This window comes from Eutrigla gurnardus (genome assembly GCF_963514095.1).
Source record: "Eutrigla gurnardus genome assembly, chromosome: 6".
NCBI classification, from domain to species: domain Eukaryota; kingdom Metazoa; phylum Chordata; class Actinopteri; order Perciformes; family Triglidae; genus Eutrigla; species Eutrigla gurnardus.
The window spans coordinates 13,918,467-13,938,656 of record NC_139920.1 but is presented as its reverse complement, the minus strand read 5'-3'; the positions used below and the strand labels follow the sequence as shown (position 1 = coordinate 13,938,656).

Here is a 20,190-nt window from a genome sequence, read left to right as displayed (position 1 = left end):
GTATAAATTATGATTTCAATACTCTCTAAACTGGTGGATCCCTTAAGTGGGAGTGCTGCAAATCCTTTAAATGGAATTTTGACACTGTGTACATACTCTTTCATTCGTTGTGGAGTGTCCCTTTAACATTGGGTTAAAGTCAAGCTGTGAGTCCATTACCAGGAATCTTCTTAGATGGGTTGTGATCTCACTGTATTGGCTGCTTGTATCTTTGCTGGAGTGACAGAGTTGCTGATAACATCTCAACATCCATGTTTCTCAAAGCTTTAAAAATCCCCCTTTAACTCATCAGCTCCTCTTTCTATCTCCTCATCAGATTGAATTACATTTAAATGGAAAAATGAATGAGGGCTAAATGAGTCCACCTAAATCCATCTAATCTGTGCCCTTCCTAGAAGGAGTGAGTGTGCATTCAGTGTACAGTACAGCAGGGCCATCCATCCTCCGTGCTGCTCAGCCGGCCAAGTTGCACACCATGTAACCACAATGTCACAGATACAAAGTTTTGGAGCCGTCAGCGCTCCCTCCTCAGCTTTGCTGGCTCTCTCCACTTTACTCTGTCCAGTAAAGCAGAAAGAACCATCAAATAGTATTTCTGAAAAGATGAAGGGAAGCGAGGGAGAGTGCGTGGGAATGGGGAGTGAGACAGGGAAGAGGAAGCGGTGAGACGTGCTGTAGTGCCACTCTGAGATGTGGAAGGGAAAGAGGTGTGATTACAGCCAGAGATGAGGAGGAGAGACAGAAACGGCAATTCCCCGAGGCTGGCTCGTCTCCTGCTCACTGTCTCATTCCGGTTTGAGACGTCTGTTTCAAGTCTTGTGTGTTTGTGTTTGTTTGTGTTTGTGTTTGTTTGTGTGTTTGTGTTTGTGTGTTTGTGCATTCACGTATGTACGGTACAGGAAGCTCAGGAAACAATTACCACCACGCTGAGTGTACACCTGGACTGCCTCATGTGCTTACACACCAAAACTGGACGATAAAAATATCTCACACACACACACACACACACACACACACACACACACACGCACACACGCACACACGCACACACGCACACACACACACACACACACACACACACACACACACACACACACACACACCTTACCTTAAACATCATTCTAACCTGAACCTCGAGACCAAGTCTGAACCCTCAAACAGCGCTTTGAAGAAGTGAAGACCAGCCAAAATGTCCTCACTTTCCAGAAATGTCCTCACTTTGTTGAAAACTTGTTTCAGTCCTCACTATGTAGTAACTACAAGAACACACACATTTTATACACTTTATTTGATTCCACATTACAAGTCAGGTTTCAGTAAGAATCAAATATTTTGAATGATCCAACAGGATAAAACAGATCAGCACATTGTTACTGTTTCAGGGATACAAGAAACATCTCCGTTTCCAGATAAACATGCTTCCTACGATAGAAGAAATTGAGCAGTACTTTACTAAATGTTTGGCTGTTGTTCTAGAAAGCCCCCCAATGCGTAGTCCACGGATCGCCAGCCTATGCACATGCCCTAGACTACCAAACACCAGCACAATAAGCTGGCGTTTGTAGCCCAGATTCTCAATGGTGGATATCAATGATTGATACTTTACAGCCTTAGAATAGTAAGAGTCTTCCATAAACAGATCAAATGCACATGACACACACACTCATTCATATACATGCACACTCTGGGACGCTCTGCCATGCTGGTTGCAATTTCACACTAATACTTTCTTCTTTTCCAGCCTGACTAAATCGTTTCTGCCTCTGATCTAACATTTTCTCTTCTGTCTTGTTCTTCCTGCTTCTATCCTTCCTTCCTGCACCTCGTCTTCCCAACCATCACCTCCTTTATTCTCTCTTGGTATTCCTTCCTCTCCTTTACCATCTGGTGTCCTCTCCTCCTCCTCCTCCTCCTCTTTTCTCACTATAGAAGTATCGGTATCAAGAAGGGGAGGAAGGGGCGTCACCAGGTGCCCCAAAACTCCACCAACACCCCTGCCATCAGCACCCAATGGGAGTAGCCAGGGAGCTGAGGGACGGAGGGACCCTGGGGAGGGAGGGAAGAGAGGGAAGGGAAGGGGGAACCTGGAGGCGAGAGGGAGGGGGCGCTGGGACCATGGAGAGACAAAGGGAACGGTCATTGGGAAGGGACGGATCTCTGGGTCGCCACGGTGACCTGCGGGGTGCGGAGCTGGTTCAGGTGGCGGAGCGGCAGCTGTCTCAAATTCAACATGTTCACGGATACGTCACCCACACACACATCACGCCTGCTCAGGTAACTAAGGACGTTTCATCAGTATGCCAAACACACACACACACACACACACACACACACACACACACACACACACACACACACACACGCACTGTCAATCAGTTCCCCATCTCATCTGCACTGTCTACCAGGCTGCCTCTGTATTAAGAAACCCACGCATGGCTCAGGGCTTGCTGTTACATCCGTTCACCCAAGAGATTATGTCTGTCTGTCAATATGTCAAAATAACTTGGTTGAAAATTGCTACTTTTTTTGACGATTTTTATATATTTTGACTCCTAATGGATCATGTTTGAGATCATACATTTGGAGGTATATCATTCATAATTGAGGTACAAGGCCATTTGATTTTAGTCCGATATCTGCACCAGAAGGTTCACATCACATGTCATTATGTTTGGGCAACAAAACGTTTAGACAAAGATTGTGGTTTTAGTGAAATGCACAGACCAAAAACTTTCCCTAACTGTAATTAAGTGCTTCTGCTTTGTACAAATAATAATTTACTTGGTGACTTGGTTACTTTTTTGCAAGAGTGGAAATTATAGGAATATTTTAGGTTATACAATTAGTTCAATACAGTCTGTGTGGCATTGAACTTCCTTCAAAATATATTTGGCTTGACAAATAAGTAGTATTTAGGTTTGTAAATTGTTGTGGGGACTGTTGTGTTGTAAATTGTTGTGATCACATACTGTCCCTTTAAATTGACTCTAAATGACTATATAGTTCTCTGGCAGTGTCTGCCACTGGATGAATTGCAAAAACATAATACAGTCAAGCTTAACTGAAGCCTGTTTGTCATAGTCCCGGAAAATGTGACATGATTTAAGATTTAAGAGCAGTAACGTTCCTCATGTCTATTGTCATTGTAATTTATTCAGAATTCATTGATCTCATATCAGAGCTAAAAAGCTTAAAAAGTAGTATTGGTCGGTCGAGGCAGACTGGAGTGAGGAGACCTGTTTAAATATGGCTCCAAACTTAGACAGGTCTCTTTTGGAAGTACTAAGAAGTCAAGGATACTGGCCTACATTTCCTTCCATGCACAGAGCCATGCTTTGTACCGGGAGAATACTTTAACAGAACTGTGCATGAAGGGATTCAGTCAAATCCTTGTCCCATTTTTTAGTAATGAGGACCATTACTATCTCTGTTCTGCACTCGGTCGGTGTCTGTCTGGCTCCCTCCCCTGTCTTTCCCCCTATATCTCTCCCTCTCACACTCATAATAGCCCAGCGCAGCCGGGTAATCTTTTTATTTTGGTTGATTAGGCTGCGTCTGGCTGCAGATTAGTGCTTACATCACTGTATTTCACCGCTCTGACCACACAAACACACACACTCTCTCTCACACACACTTGTTTTCACGCTGCACACACCCCGTTATGCTCCATCATATGCTTTTTATCTTTTGTTGACGTTTCATGCTCTACTTTACATTAGATGCTGGGCACTGATAGGACGTTTTACAAACCAAACTGGGCTGGAAGCCGATGGCTGAAATTAGTGCGCTCTAGACCAAAAATTAGGTTGTAGATATTTATTATTGAGGTAGTTTGAGATATTTTTTTTCAGAAAAGCGATTCTCCACTCCAGGAAAACATGCAATGCAGAACTTTGCAGTCCTGGGACCAGCTGATTTTTTACAGCAAGCTGACAATCATATCTGACCCATTTTCGTGTCCCCTTTATTTCTCCTCACAAAAGTTATCTAATATATAACACATCACTAGCAGCTCTTGATGGGTATCAGCTGATTAATTGCATATCAGCCTTTTCTTGCTCCAAACTGTCATAATTATATCGGCCTATTGGTGGGCCTATTGGTCAACCTCAACTTTATATTTCTGTTTTTTAAATTGTAGATTTTTATTAGTGTCTGGTATTTGGTCTTTTATATGTGGAATCTTACAAATGTCAGCTGGTAGACTAGTAAAATAACATTTGCAAATTAGCAATATGCAGATACTCATTACCACATTGAATTTTATGGTAGTGGTGAAGCCACAGGATGCTTTACAGTGATTATAAAAGAACAAACAGACAGATATACGTTTTTTTTATTGATTGTTCCACTCCTTTGGTTTCCTCTCATTGTCATTGTCTTGTCTTCCATTTCATCTGTTTGTTCTTTCATTATTATTTTCATTAAATTCATTCTTATGTCGTCAGTAGTAGGATGTGCGTATATTGGGGTGAGTTGCCTTCAGCATGCAGCAGGCAGTCAGAGCAAATGACATCATATGATTACTTGGATCTAAAATAACACTGAGTCATTTATCAGGCACTGCAAGTTCAAAGTTTGTGTGCTGGAGAAGCCTCAGACAACTGAAGATTGAGTCACTGAAGGGAATGGTGGTGTGTAGCTCCACCTTGTGGTCGGACACCAACTTCCTGTCACTTCCAATCCATAATTCCATGTCACTGTTGGAATCACTGAGGGGGCGTGTAAGGCCCACATTGGTGTTGATACTGATAGATGGAATGAAAGTTTTCCATCTTCATCATCATCATCCATGATAAGGGAGCGGTGGTGAATGTGTGTTTTGCTACTGCATGGTGTATTTGGGTATTCAGGTTATTTTGAGAAGTCCTCCTTCCCAATGGTGTGTATATGTTTGTGTGTGTGTGTTTATGTGACTGTGTGTGCGACTAGGTGCTGGTTCTGGCTCACTTCTGCCTGACAGATGGACGTGCCACCTTTTTCTCCCCATGTACATGTCCCTCTGTCTGTCTGTCTCTCGCTCACACACACACACACACACACACACACACACACACACACACACACACACACACACACATTATACGCACACACACACACACACACACATTATACGTACAATATTTCCTTCTTGCGCCCTCATTTATCTTTAGTCCACATTTGTGTTTCTTCTCAATATCAAATCATATAAATAATCCATGCATAATAACTGCATATTGAAGACTGTATTTTTTTCCTCTTCATCTACAGTCAATATATATTTTTGACTGAATATTTGAGTTAAAGAAATCAAATGTCATTGACATTGATTGTCAAGCCTGAATGAAAGAAATAGTGTAGAGTTGGTTATTTCCACAGATATCAGCTATGGACATGGACTGTGTGTATTGCATGCAGCTGCATTGTTTCTCTTTGCTTTGATGAAATTGGTATCAATATATTATAACAGTGTTACAGTCGAGCTGTCTCCTGTGCGATAATCAGCAGTGCACATTATCAGTGTGTGTGTGTGTGTGTGTGTTACCATGCTGAGCTCTGTCTGTACATCGTAGGTAGAATCACCTGAGGTTCCCTTTGATGACGAGGCGTGGCCTCACCCAGAGGGAGAGAGGCTGAATGAAGTACCAGCCCCGCCTTTCTCCTCCCTCTATTCACAAAGCCACACCCACTACCAGGTAACCCTGCCTCTGAGCCCGTCGCATGCATTCACAGCTTTGTTCGTTTGTTGTGACATGATGTCGGTTTTCAGTCGTTTCTCGTCTCTGACGTTCAGGTTATATGAGCATGCAGTTCATTTTTTTTTTGTGCTTAATTCATTGATTTCTTGTGATTTGAAAGGCATTTGTGCAACTATCTCAGATTTGTGAATTGCATCGGTTCACAATTCACAACAACAACCTCATAGAAAGTTGTTTTTGTGTTCCATGCAACCATCAATGGTTAATAAGACAGACGCTTAATAGGAGACTTCCTCTATGCAAATGCAACTAAAGTGCCAGAGGTTTCAGTGGCAGATGGTGAAATGGATGAAAACTGAAGCAAAAATAACTTCCAACATGTTTATCTTAATACAAAAAAAGAAAAGACTGGAGGGGAGGCAGCCAGAAGGGAAAGGAAGTTTGATATCCTCTTGAAGAAACTTCATATTTTAAAGGTGCTATATGCGAGATTAGGAGCATTTCAAAAGCCTCTCGGCGGCTCTCGACATTACTTCAGCTGAGCCTGCATCTCGCAGCTAACGATGCTCACAGGGCTAACAATGCTCATACTAATATTCCCATTATACTGACATTTGAAGATTGCTACATGTTGGAGCTTTAAAAACTTGATTCTGCTCATAACGTCTGTATTGCACTAATCTTCTGAAGCCAGAACCCAAATGCAGCTATGAAGTTATTGCATCTTATGATTTAAACCATGCGAACATGGAGCATGCTAATGTGTAATTGTGGATATGTTGGTCTTGCGTGAAAGTTTATATTGTTTTGTACTGTGCACATGCTCTGGCATGGATGTAATTATTACATAAAGAATACACTTGCATGTGATCTCATCTTCACATGATACCTAGAACAATATTCGATCAAAAAGCATCAGTAATTATTATTATTTATTAGGCGTTTGGGCATTGGCTGTGCCATAATGCCTAATTGTAATGCAGGGTCCATTTTCTAAGCATGTACAAATTTTAAATGAAAATAAATTTGAGAACTGAGACTGCTTCCTCTTTCATCTCTGGTCAAAGTAGTGTAGATGTAGGGGCAGTTTGTAAACTGCAGGTGGCAGTAGAAGCAGAAGAATAACCATCGTGTGTGGTGCCTTCACAAATCAAGGTCTGATTGAACTGAATTAATCAAACTGTTTAATAGCAAGCAGAATGATTGAATATTGGTGGGAAAGAGGCTCAATAAATGAAATAGGCTCACAGTATTGGCATATGTGTTAGGCAGTTATGGGAGACCGAAGTGGAAATGCAGTCGACACTGCAGCAGTATAATTGACTTTACTTAAATAACTCTACTTACACAATTTATATCTACTTCAGGGACTGAATGAGGAGAAACCGTAAAAGTCACTTTTCTATAACACACAGACAAGAAGACATACAGAGGCCTCTCAGAGACCTTCGTGGCTCTTATGTGGTCATTAAGCTAATGCAGATCATTAGGAAGTATGGAAAGACAGAGAGGGTGAGCGGCAAGAGATGGGATAAAGAGAGAGTTAGAGGCAGACAGACACAGACAGAGGGCAGATTTGTTGCTGGATGTTAATCAACCTGTCAGTCAGCCAAATCACCCCTTCTCAATTAATTTATTTTTCCTACCACTGGTACGGTAATAGAAATTAGGAGTCAGTGAGACCTATCCTCTGCACTTACTGTAATGTTTAACAGGTGTATAGTGACCTCCTCACTATGGAGGGCCACAAGGCTGAATAGACAATCAAACCAGCTGGTCAACAGACTCCTAGTTTTTACTTTTCTTCTTTATGGTGATTGTTTTTAAAACGCAGTATCAGGATTACTTTGGCCGATCTTAAGGGAGATTTTTTTTTAGTAAAACAACAACATGGCTTATTAGTTGTTTAGATATTTGCTGAAATATGCAACCTTATATCCAATCACCTAGACACTTGGGCTATACCTTGAAATATTGCCCAGCCCCGCAGAAACTGACATAATACAACCTTTCAGTTTGACACGGTGCACTTGTTAGCAATTAGTTGCCTATTTAGCAGATTCCACCAACTCCTGTGGGAAATATCTGGCTTTAGCTGCAAAATGCCTTGTTATGGTCACCAGCTAGTTGCTTACTTTGTTTGTCTGCAGTGTTTGCTGCAGATGAAAAAAAGAAGACGCTATGAGAGTTGAACCAGCTGACTTTAAACTCTCTCAAAGCATTTTTTTTTGCTTGACCAAAAGATGCTATGAGACTTGTTGGCCAACAGTAAAGTTGCAGCTGGAAATACAGAATCAGTAGGTAATTAATCCGTGGGTTAATATCACGGTGAGCCCACATTATTAAATGTACTGCATAGAAAAACATCCAACCCACCATCAAACACAATCTGAGAGGCTAAATATTGGACCTGGACTATTGGGATTGAGCCAGTGCTTTGCTTGCAGTGCTTTATATCTATTCCCCCATGACTCCAGTACCAGGGGAGCCTGACATTGCTTTTTGAAATGGTCCCAGAATCTGAAAGGGATCTAATGGAAGGGCTGAGGAGAGCCAACAAGGTTAGGAAGCATTGAAATAGGCCGTATCATAGATCTGCATGACGTCTGGTCTTCTAGCTGCACCAGCAGCCCTTTATACTGCCTAACGCAGTAGGGATGAAGCTGCAAGCCTGTATTACAGCCGAACATACATAACTGCATTGTTACTGGGTTACAGGGTCATGCTGTCTGGTGCCTGCTGAGCTGTTATCCAAAATTGGTTGTGGGTCAATTTATGGCGTGGCCGCCGCCAAAGCAGGCGAAGCAGCAAATAAATTGATAAAAGAGTGAACACAGCGTTTGTATGCTAGGCTATCTGTCACTAGCTCGACCTACCTGTAGAGGATGGAAGGGCAAAGTTGGCTCTCTCAGCAGTCGGCCATTAAACATGCATGATGTGTGCTTTTATTTAATTGGTCCTGAAATATTAATAGAGCCAGCATTCACTGGCTGACATTTGACTGGAGATGGGGAGAGAGAGGGAAGGGGAAAAAAGTGTAAGAGGAAAGCACATGAAGGCAGGGTGAGTTGTGATATAGCCAGCATGTGTCACTGAGTTATCGCTGTGTCAGCTGACATGTCAGTGTATTGTATTTTTTTCTCATGGTGGATAACTGCAGACACAGTGGCTATAGAGAATGACTGGCAGATGCTAATAATATGGTTCCCGTTTGTGCGAGCTATGATAACCTCTTGCTGTGCATTCACACTGCGGGCAGCGTGATTGATTGTGAAGTAGAAGCTCAGCTTGCTTCAGGGCTGTGTTCTGCATCCACGTGGTTATTTATCACACTGTATTTGTGTTGGTTTCGAGAGAGTTCGTTAACCAGGAGGCATTGATCCAATACGGTTAGAGATTGGATAAAGAACTCAATACCGCTTGTCTCTAGGCATGCATACAGCGCTAATTAGCATGCTAACAGACTAAGCAAAGTTGGTTCATCACCATGGTACATTGGTATTGTGAGCATGTTGCATGCTGATGTTTGCATTCAATTCTTAGTGCTGCTATACATAGTACTGTGTGTTGTTGGATGGCTTGAATCAGCCAACACACAGCCACGTTGTCTCAGCAGGGTATAGGTCTTTACAATTATATATAATGTGTTTAATTGAATGTCATAAAATCCCAGCCGGCTATGCAAGGCTAATGGGAATTCATAGTCTGTCAATCACAATCCACTTTCCCCTCCACATGAGCTTCCCAGGTTGATCAGTGTCTTTCTCCTGCTGTTGACATACGATCAAAGTGATAATTTAGCAGCAACGCTATGAACCCTATGAAAGGACTGTGAATATCTGCAGCGTTTCTAGTCTTGTAGGAGCTTGGCCGGTCTGTAGCTATTTTCTGTTCAAACTGTGAAGTGTTAGTCACAGAAGCCTCTTGCAAAGGCGATTCAAGCCAGATCAGGGGGCGTCTTAAAATCACTCTCACCCACTCTTTTTTCCCTGTCACATATCAGGCAGATTTCTTCATATTAGCTTAATAAAAGAGCATAAGAAATCTCAGTGTTATCTATTCACATCTTAGCAAACATCACATTAGTCAGTCAGCACCAGGTGTATTTCAGGACTCGGAAAGCTGTTGCCATGGACACAGTTGCCAAGGAAACATAGGGAGAAGCTGTGACAGGGGTCCTGCTCCACCTGTGGTTAATCCTCAGAGAGGCTGAGATAGCTGTGCATGCTAGCTGCACACCTCGTACGCTAGGGGATACTGCTGCAAATCGCTCTGTCTAGTTTGTGGCCGTGAGCTTGTAATTGCATCGGTGGTCACTCAGTTACCCGCCTGATAAAGCCAGCTATAGACCTGGCTGCGCTTTAACTTGGCTTGCCATTAGCACAGACATGCGAGCTGATTGACTGCATGCTGAAGCCTCAAGGCCACGCTTGAAGGGATGCTGTGAGGCCACTTGCTAGCCCGGTCGTATACTTTCTCCTCTTCTCTCCCCTGTCTTCTCTCTTCTTTTATCTCAGTTGGTGCCCAGCAACAGCCTGTTGTTTTAGAGTCGTGCTCTATTTGTGTATGTCTGCGTGTGTTGGATGAGCGTGCATGTGCATGTTTGTGTGTCTGTGTGCCCATGAGAGAGAGTGAGTGTGTGTGTGTGTGGGAGAGCTGGGTGCTGCAGTGTCTGGAAACAGCCTCAGGAGAAGACCTCTCTAACGCACACACACACACACACACATGCATACACAAACGTATAAACAGCAGACCTATCAACTGATGTATGCTTGCACTTTGACCCCCCCCCCCCCCCCCCCCCCCCCCCCCCCCACACACACACACACACACACATACACACACACACACCCAGACAGACAGAAAGACAAATATTTAAAGCATACTTGTTGATACAGTGCTTCAGTGTCAATTGTTATTACTGGGTGAACTGAGAAACGTACCTCTCTTATTTCCCTTTTGACCCCCCCCCCTCTCTCTCTCTCTCTCTCTCTCCCTCTCTCCCTCTCTCCCTCTCTCTCTCTCTCTCTCTCTCTCTCTCTCTCTCTCTCACACACACACAAACATGTATCTCCTTATCTGTCTAGTCACCACTAGCATATTATTTCTACTTCTGTGACATTCAGCTGTTTTCTCATGTCCTTCAACAGGCACCATTGCATAGGTTTGTATGTGCATGCATGTTTTGAAGGTGTGTGTGTGTGTGTGTGTATTTGGAGTGGGGGGGGCTGCGTTATGTAATTGGCTGGCTAGAATGTAGGGGTGTGGCTTGTACCAGTAACGATATCTGACAGTGAGAGAGTGAGGGAGGCGTCAGGTTGCAGCTAATAAAAGACTGGAAAAGACAATTTGCTGAAAGACAGGCAGAGAGGGAGGCAGGGAGTAAGGGAGAGAGAGAGAGAGAGAGAGAGAGAGAGAGAGAGAGAGAGAGTGGGTGTGGGTAGGTAGAAAAAGAGAGGGAGAGAAAGAGGGAGAGAATAATGTACTGTACTATAGAGAGAGTGAGACTTGGAGCGACATCACAGATGTAGGAGGGAGGGGAGGCGAAACAGAAGAGTTGCCGAGTGATTCTTCCGACCATCCTCCTACTTCAGATGCTCTCCTCCTCGCCTGCATCCTTCCACCTCCCTCCTTTCATCCATCCATCCAGCCACCCATCCCTCCCTCCCTTCTTCCTTCCATATTTAATGGGAGCACATACAGTGACAGAGGGGAGATTGACTGGTCATCTCCTTGGACTAGAGAGGAGGAGGAGGGAGGGAGGGAGGAAGAGGTGGGGTGGAGAAAGACAGAGAGAATGAGTGAACCCCCTTAAATAATCAATCCTCATATCCTGTCGTTGCCTGGCCCACACTCCCCCTCACTCTGTCTTCTCTCTGAAGAGAGGAAAGCAAGGAGTTGAAGAGAGGAGATTCTGGACAACCAGAGATGTGGACGTTGGACATTCCGACTGGCTAAAAGAAGATGGGATGATGGACAAATGGATGGACAGCAGAGGCAGTCAGACAGATGGATTGACAAGTGGATGTACAAAGACCTGGACAGACCGACTGATGCTCCAACTCTAAGAGGACCCTGTCTACCTGCCCTGCAATTTCTACCTCCTCCTCCAACTCCTCCTCCAGCTCCTCCTCCTCCTCATCTCTCCATCTGCCAGCTGCTCTCTCACTCCTGAGGGAGCTGAAGAAGAGAAAAGGGAAAAGAAAGAAGAAACAATAACAGAAAATTGAGAAGAGACCCATGAAAATAGCAACATAATCCTCAACAGAAACGGGTGACAGCAAATAAGGAAGTGCTGGACTTGTATATTTGACAGCAACACCTTAAAGGGCTTCAGAGAGAGAAAGCGAACCGAGAGGGGATAGAAATTAGACATGAAGCAGTGGAGAAGCGCTACAACATGAACTCTATCTTGTGTGTCTAAGGGAAGAGCAGCCTGCAGAGAAGATGAACTATATTTTCGGCAACAACACCCTGGTCCCCCGCAGTGTGAGGGTGGGCGGATCGTCCGGGGGTCAAGGGGCGGGGCTAGGAGTCAAACAGAAGCCGGGACCCAAGCGGGGCTCCTCGGAGGAGCTGGCACCTCCCCACACCTCCTCCCCCTCCACCTCCTCTCCAGCCTCCTCCTCACCCTCCACCTCCTCCTCTCGCTGGCAGCAGCTCCTTACGTTCTTCTCCAGGAGGAGTGCCTTCACCGACTGTATCACTGCTAGCCAGGTAACACAGACGTCACACCCTCTGTGTGTGTGAGTGTGTCTGTGTGTGTGCGCTTTATGCTTGAGGGGTGGTAGAGGATCAGGGTGGGAAGCATGTAACTTAACCCGGGCTTTTGTTTTGTGTGTGTGTGTGTGTGTGTGTGTGTGTGTGTGTGTGTGTGTGTGTGTGTGTGTGTGTGTGTGTGTGTGTGTGTGTGTGTGTGTGTGTGTGCGCGTGTACATGGGACTGGTCATTACATTATTCTCTAGTTTCAGTTTCTTAGCCAAAACAGGGAGGCACTCAGGGGCAGCAGGGACATTTCAAACTGAAGTTGAAGCAGCTCTCTGTTGGTGGTTGAGATTTTTGATAATGTTGTCATGGAAATGAGCCCTGGCATCGTGTATGAGACCCAGAGAGCCGGTGTGTTACCATGGCAAAGCATTAAGCTGAGTAGTCCCGTGGCACTCTGCTAAATCTACACAGACATCAGAGTGTCTGGGGAAGGTAGTGGCTCACCTGATGAGAGAGGAGTCACGCATACACCATGTTTATATGGTTCCTTGGCACAATGGGCTCTAGGAATTTTCTAGATAATGTGGCTTTGCGTCTCCTTTGAATAGAACTTGAAGCAAATGTATTTGAGCTGGATATGCTACAGAGCCTACGCACTTAGCAGAGGCAGCTACGCCACAGGTGATGTCTGAAAGATGCAACTACAATCACAGCCGCTATAGAAATATTATGGTAAGAACTATGATCAGAGAGTTTGATCTATTCCTACACATTCAGTTGAAAACATTAACAGTGAATAAAACATGATAGAAATTGAAGAAAGACTCAGCAATCCTCTTCCGCAACATACTCACTTCCAAATCAGTGGCCCTAAGCTTCAAACCATGATGCTCCCTGTACACCTCTAGTGTTATTTTTGGGCTTGGCAGGGACAGCATGGCAGTTTTCACCCATTACATGCATAATGTATTTACAAAATAGACTTTTTTTACAGGTTATAGTTAGGATTTTGCAAAAAACACTAAAAAAGAGCGAGGTTGACATTAACAGCTAATGTATAGCAAGTGACAAACAAGACTTGTGGCTGTAGTGACTGCTGTGACAAAATGTCAACGTTTGGTTTTAGTTGTGCCTTGGACATGAATGGTGTTCTGCTGGCTGAAAGTCCTGTGTTTGTTTGTATATTCTGTGGAGGATGTAATTAGAGAACAATGCAGCCTCATAGTGCTAGTGAGCTAAATACAGAAAGAAAAACCCAACTATAACTCAAATCCCACACTGCAGCTACCTATGGTTTGGACTACCTTTTCCCCCTTGCAAATAGTATAAATCCATTACATCATTATATTGACCGTTATATATACCGTAATTAAAATATGATGCTATAATAAGCTTTATTTAATCGGTGTTTGTAGCCTACCTGTGTGGTGAAATTAAGGTAGAATATCACCAATGTATGGGGGATGTGTTTGTCCCTATATCTGTGTAAAACACAGTGTAGCACTGAAATACTGTCATAATAAATTGAAGTAAAAAGTAAATAAATGTAATCAAACCAGCAGCTTGCGTCTCTTAACTGACATCCAAATCCAACAACCAATGAAGGACCCAGCAGGCCACTATCTACTTACTGTATTTGATAAAGATCTATGGAGGAGGCCCCTCTGATGGTGACACATGCTGCTGCCCCCGTGAACAGTTTCCAGTGTTGCTAGACAACTCTCCATACCACTTCCATAATTACAATAATGCATCACAGTGTCTTAAGTCCAAACACCCCTTGCATCAGACATATCACAATTGCTCAATTTTATGCACAGAGACACATAAATCCATTTCATGTAGGGTTGTTTCATGTCATCAGGTTGTCTTTTTTAATTTTTTGTGTTCTTGAAATGAAAACCATCTGCGCTTGGAAGAATAATTGAGGTCTTGATATCAATATTAGATGCTTATATTTAGGATGATGGGTCTGGCACTCTGAGAAGCCGGCCCTACATCTCTGTTGCTGTGAGCTGATTGGCCAATATTTAAAGTTATGGTTCTGAGTAAAATGCACCCTAGGTCATTTCCACCATGACATCACATTTTTATAAATGCTTTTTATTATCAGGTCAACAAGTGTTGACAAGTGTTGACCTGATAATATAAGCATTTATAAACATTCAGTGAAACTTTTTCATACTCTCGCGTGAAACTCACGTTACGGCATCGGCTGGGTAAACACGGAAGTGGCGTCTACGCAGCGGTAGCGTTAGCAGCCGAGGATAGAAGCTATCATGCAAGTGTTCTTTTAAATAAACTCTTACTTACAAACTTTCAAATGCCTCGTTTTGTGAGTACAGACCCTATGTGTACTACTGCAGAAGTTTGGTAACATTCCATGCATTATTATGGGGTAATTTACGAGATGTACAAGATGTACCATAGCGCTAGTACTAAGTCATTCTGCTGATAGCCCTATCTTGACCAATGTTGACCATCGCCAAAAAGGCTTCTGAGGGGGTATTTGGCTGGATGTCATGGTGGAAATGACCTAGGGTGCATTTCACTCTGAACCATCACTTTAATTCAAACATTAAAAATGGTCATAGCAAAATCTCTGTTATAAACAGATAAGTACAAGGTAATCATACAATATAAGAGCATATATTTTATTCACAGATTCTTTGGTAGCTGCGGATCTGTCAGAAATCTGTTATAATATAAATTTTTGTCATTGTGCATTTAAAAGGAAGTTTTTCTTGATCATATATGGCTCAACTATCCATCCAAATGTAGCGCAAACCTGAAAATAATTTTCAAGTCGTTGAAATGCGGGTTACATGTATGAGGAATTGGCCGCATTGAGGTCAACGGTAGGTGATTGTCCATTCAGGTGCCATTAAACAAGAGAAAAGGCCACAAACCTCCAATGGTGTTGAAACATTTATTAACATTTATTAATTTGAGCATTATAGTCTCTTTCTTCAACCCTTTATAACTGACGTTATTGTCTGGCACGATTATTTGTCTCTTCTGTGGAGTGAAAAGCTTCAGTGGTTTATGTCACATGCTTTGTCATGATTTACTCACTTAACCTGAATCCATCACACTTTGTGGCGTTTTACTTTTATTGATAGATAGTTCCACCTCATCCAAGTGTTATAAAAAGATTCCAAATGACCATAAAAATAGGTAGATGGAAAAGCACTTATTGTAATGGCTACTCCTCTGTCTGAATGATAGAAAGCACGATGATATACGAGCGTGGCAGAGAAGGATTAAATACTTTCTGTGCTGCAGATGACAAATGCAGTAATGTCTCTCGATCCAAACCTGCATTATTGATCTTAAGTTCCTGAGTAGTTGGGGCGCCACACAAAATGTTCAACCCTGCGGCACTTTTACAGTTGTCTGCAGATTTACGGCACAGCCCGTGGAAAAAGTGAACCCCCCCTTCCCCCTTCCCCTTGCAGTAATCATGTTGGCCAGTGTTTTCCCAAGGTGTTGCCATTTTCCTGTCTAAGGCACTTACTGCATGACTGATGGGCCATTATACCACACACACACACAAACAGAGTCCTGTTGATGCAGGAGAGACTCTTAACTATATGATGGAAGTGGTTTGAATCTGCTGATTTGGCCTCATAATAATAATCAAGAACATGGAATCACAGTTTTCAAACTTTGTGTGCATTGTTGCAAGTGTTCAAGGACATTACAGGTACGGGGTCCAATTAGATGTTGATGCTTGAACTAAAAATTAGGGAAGTGTGCACCACCCCCTCTCTCTTTATCTCCGTCTCTCACTCACTCTCTCTCTCACACACACATACACACACACACACACACACACACACACACACACACACACACACACACACACACACACACACGCTTGCATTATGCTTTAATCACATTACTCAGTCCCACTGACAAAAGCCATATAGATTAGTGCATCTGGTCTGGAACATGTTAGTGTCCAGAGATGGTATTTATGTCACTGGAAAGCTTTATATATATATATATATATATATATATATATATATATATATATATATATATATATATATATATAATATAAAACCCAGAATGATTTCCTTACATCTCACTGCAAAATGCAAAATTGATGTGAAACTCAGCAAAGTTTCATATCTAATTCATGTGCTTTAGATCTCATAATAGATCACATAAGGTATCTTCACCTGTGTTTGCCACTCACAACCATCAAAGATCTGTGTTTGACCAAACTCTTTTACATTGTTTTTTGTGGACACAAGTGGCCTCTCTCTCTCTCTCTCTCTCTCTCTCTCTCTCTCTCTCTCTCTCGCTCCCCGAGCCCCCACCCTGTTTCTGTATAATTGATGAGTGCTACAGCAGAGGTATGAATGTCATCCTGGCTCTTCAGGAAGAGCTCTAAAAGCCTTAAAGAAGTGCTTAGTGGTCACAGAAAGTGTGGGTAGAGAGGGATGGACGGAGCTGGAGAAACAGAGGGACAGAGAGAGAGAGAGAGAGAGAGAGAGAGAGGGAGAGAGAGAGAGAGAGAGAGAGAGAGAGAGTAAGACATAGAAGGAGGCAATTAGGGATTGATTAGGACTGTGAGAGAAATCCGATAGCTTATGTGCTCAAAGTGGGCAGTTTGAATATATTGTACACATTACCTGATAATAATGTATCCATCAACATAAAGAGCACACAACAGGTCAGCAGACGGACTCTTACTAAGTGTCAGCTAATTGATTTTTTTTATCACGATTGGTTATGATGGAAATATTACTAGGGTCAACATTGGAGGCAGTGAGTAAGTGGGAAAGGCCTTGTATATACTGTGTGTAGAGATCGTATAGAGAACGGAATTGCATCGCTGGGCAACAGCTTGGGTCTGTGTCTACTTCCTGTAAACGGGGACACGTATGGGAATGTTCACAACTTTGAAATGGTCTGCATTGGGTCCTTTTCACATGTCGGGACCAACGTCATTAACACATCCGCCCATCCTGCCATAAGGGCATGTGTTCAGTCGAGTTCCCAACATCCACAGCGCTCCTATAGAGAGAGGCTCATTATCCTTCAGCTGGGAACTTTCCACTCTCCCTGTGCCTCATGGGATACCACAATGCATTTTAGACATCGCGGGTCATCTTTCTTTAGATCTGTGGTGCCAATGGTGCGATGGGCGGTAAAGGTCATATTTAGGGGAATTTGTCCTGAGTGGGATGGATCGAAAACCTGAACACTTACAGTAATCGCAGCTTCTGCCACATTATTTTCATAGATCATCTGTTACTGAGTGGGCAGTATGCAAGTATGTGTTTTATTTTTGTGAATCTTCACACCATAAGTGCACATTTTCGCCTCCAGCAAGCTTTTTTGCACGCTCAGAAACTATACTTTGTGGCAGTATAGGAATTGGATGGTCCTTCTGAAGCAGGATTGAGTGGAAGACAATATGGAATAAAACTAAGGTGTGGTATTCATTCACCACATGTTCACCCATACCTGTGCTAAACTCACATCATATCAGAATACATATTGAAGCAGCTTGAGGGTTACCCCCATTGATACATTGGAAACATGTAACAACAACATTTTTTTCTTTTCTTGTAAATGAATCAGTCATTTCCTAAATTTGAGCTGGAGAATGAAGTGTTATTATTATAGGTGTCATTATTTCAAAACATTTTAATGATGAGGTGATGACATCATCAGTGGGAGGGGCTTAAGCAAATGTTTACAACCTGGACCACCATCGCCCATGGTAACCAATTAGCTCTCAACCGTGGCGGGCGGCATCAGCTGTTGTCATGGTGACACTGCCATGCTCATCACCAAGCAGAGCGTGGCATGTAGGTGTGTGTGTGTGTGTGTGTGTGTGTGTGTGTGTGTGTGTGTGTGTGTGTGTGTGTGTGTGTGTGTGTGTGTGTGTGTGCGCGCAGAAAGAAAGAGTGGATGAGTGTGTGTCTAAACTTAAAACCTTAATTTACTCGCTCAGTTGCACATGCACACACACACACACACACACACACACACACACACACACACACACACACACACACACACACACACACACACACACTGTATTGTAGAAGAGAGAAGTGCATTAGATTTGTGGTGTTGGGAGTGTGTGAGGTGTTGCATCATCTTCTGTGTGTGGGATGAAGCCTGCATATCGGCTCCCCCCCACACACATACACACTGTCCATCTCTCTCCTCTCCATCAGTCTCCTACCTCCAGCCTGTTCTCTGCTGATATAATCAACGCAGATTAACTGACCACAAGTAATCACTTAATATGACCACTAACTAATGAGGCTGAACACAAAGTAACGGCAGCTCCATCTTTCCTTTGGTGTGGAATGGTTTGACACAGAAGGCTTCACCTATTCACTGCTGCTCATGAAAACGTCATTCCTATAAATGATGATGATAAGAAGCAAAAGCATTAACACATTTCATTTTATTACATACAGCAACATTGTCTACTTGTGTGATATTACCAGTGATAATAATACGTTTATCATGCAGTCACACATGATGTGTTGCAGTAAATTACATTTCTCATTCCTGTGTAAGGCAGATTTTAATTGGAGAAAACATGGTTTAACAGAGAATGGAAGACAGCAGCTTTGAACCCATGTAAGTCATGCTACTCCTCTTAAACTGTAAAAATTGAGTCTCCTCGTAGTTCAGTCTTTGTTTATTGATTAAAATGAATGTTTAATGCAATGTAATTCTCTTGCATCCTGGGACATAACTGAATGTTACCACCCATGCCCTCAAATATGCATAACTTAAAGCCTTAATATATTTGAAATGAGTGAGTTTTTTGAAGTGGTCACTAAACATTTATTTCTTCTATAAAGATGGGATGAAACTGCAGTTCTTGGCACTTCTGCGTTGGATTCATTTCTTATGTAATGTGCATTTGTCATTACTTTTTGTTGATTTCTTTAGCAAGCAGTTGATTCTAGAAAATAATCAGCGGATTTATCTAAAAATCATCATTAGTTGCAGCCCTTGTGTCATTAGTATTATCGTCATTCTGATGATGTGAACTTGTGGACAATCTGTTGTGTTATTTGTGTTATTGTAATACATTATGGATCTGGGGGAGGAATTAATGAGCAACCTCTTTATAATTAGGTCTTAAAGTATTGGAAGTTTGTCTTTATTGTCACTTTTCATTGTGGTTGCACCTCCTTGATCTCCACCAAGGATAGATAGAGGGAGAAATCTCTAAGCATTGAAAGCAGAGTTGGTAATTAAGTTGTTTCAGGAAGAGCCCTGGAGGCTGGAAGACACTGTAGACACCTTGTTACAGAGAGAGAAAGAGACGGAGTGGCAAACTCATCTGAAACATACACTGAGACCATATCCTGAACAGAGAATACCATTAAGATAAGACATAACTTCACCCTGATTCTTTGGCTCACAGTTGGGCACAACCAGTCAAAAGCTAGAGTTTCACCAGAGAGGCCGAGGGTAACACAGACGGATGAGAAAAGAGAAGAGAGCATTGTAGTGAGTTACTGTTCTGTCCTGGAGAAGTGATTATATCCAAGGCCACACAAGTGGGATCACTTCCCGTTCAGGGAGATGACGATCTGAGGTCTGCTCTACAGAATGTATGAGACTCCCCCTTGTTGACCCCACCGATAACTCTGGGGTCCAATTACAGCATATACTAGCCCTGCTTTCAGCACTGGGAATTAGAGAACTATAGAATTAGAGATCTGTTCTGTGTTTTAAACATATCTCATAAATGGGCCAGTGACTCACGGTACAACCTATTCAGCTTATATATTCTTTAATAACAATATAT

General features: G+C 42.8%; 1 protein-coding gene across 5 annotated transcripts in view; it reads left to right on the top strand.

The window, feature by feature from the left end:
- LOC311014239 (discs large homolog 1-like protein) overlaps positions 1-20,190 on the top strand; it is a 91,821-nt gene that overhangs the window by 22,370 nt on the left and 49,261 nt on the right. For 3 of the 5 annotated variants that reach the window (XM_084010710.1, XM_084010715.1, XM_084010714.1), the window contains 2 exons: positions 1,930-2,274; positions 5,553-5,675. The exons of the other annotated variants lie outside the window; for them this stretch is intronic. In XM_084010710.1, coding sequence (XP_083866836.1) covers positions 1,930-2,274; positions 5,553-5,675 — 468 coding nt within the window. The remainder of the gene's footprint in view (positions 1-1,929; positions 2,275-5,552; positions 5,676-20,190) is intronic. 5 annotated transcript variants of the gene reach the window in all.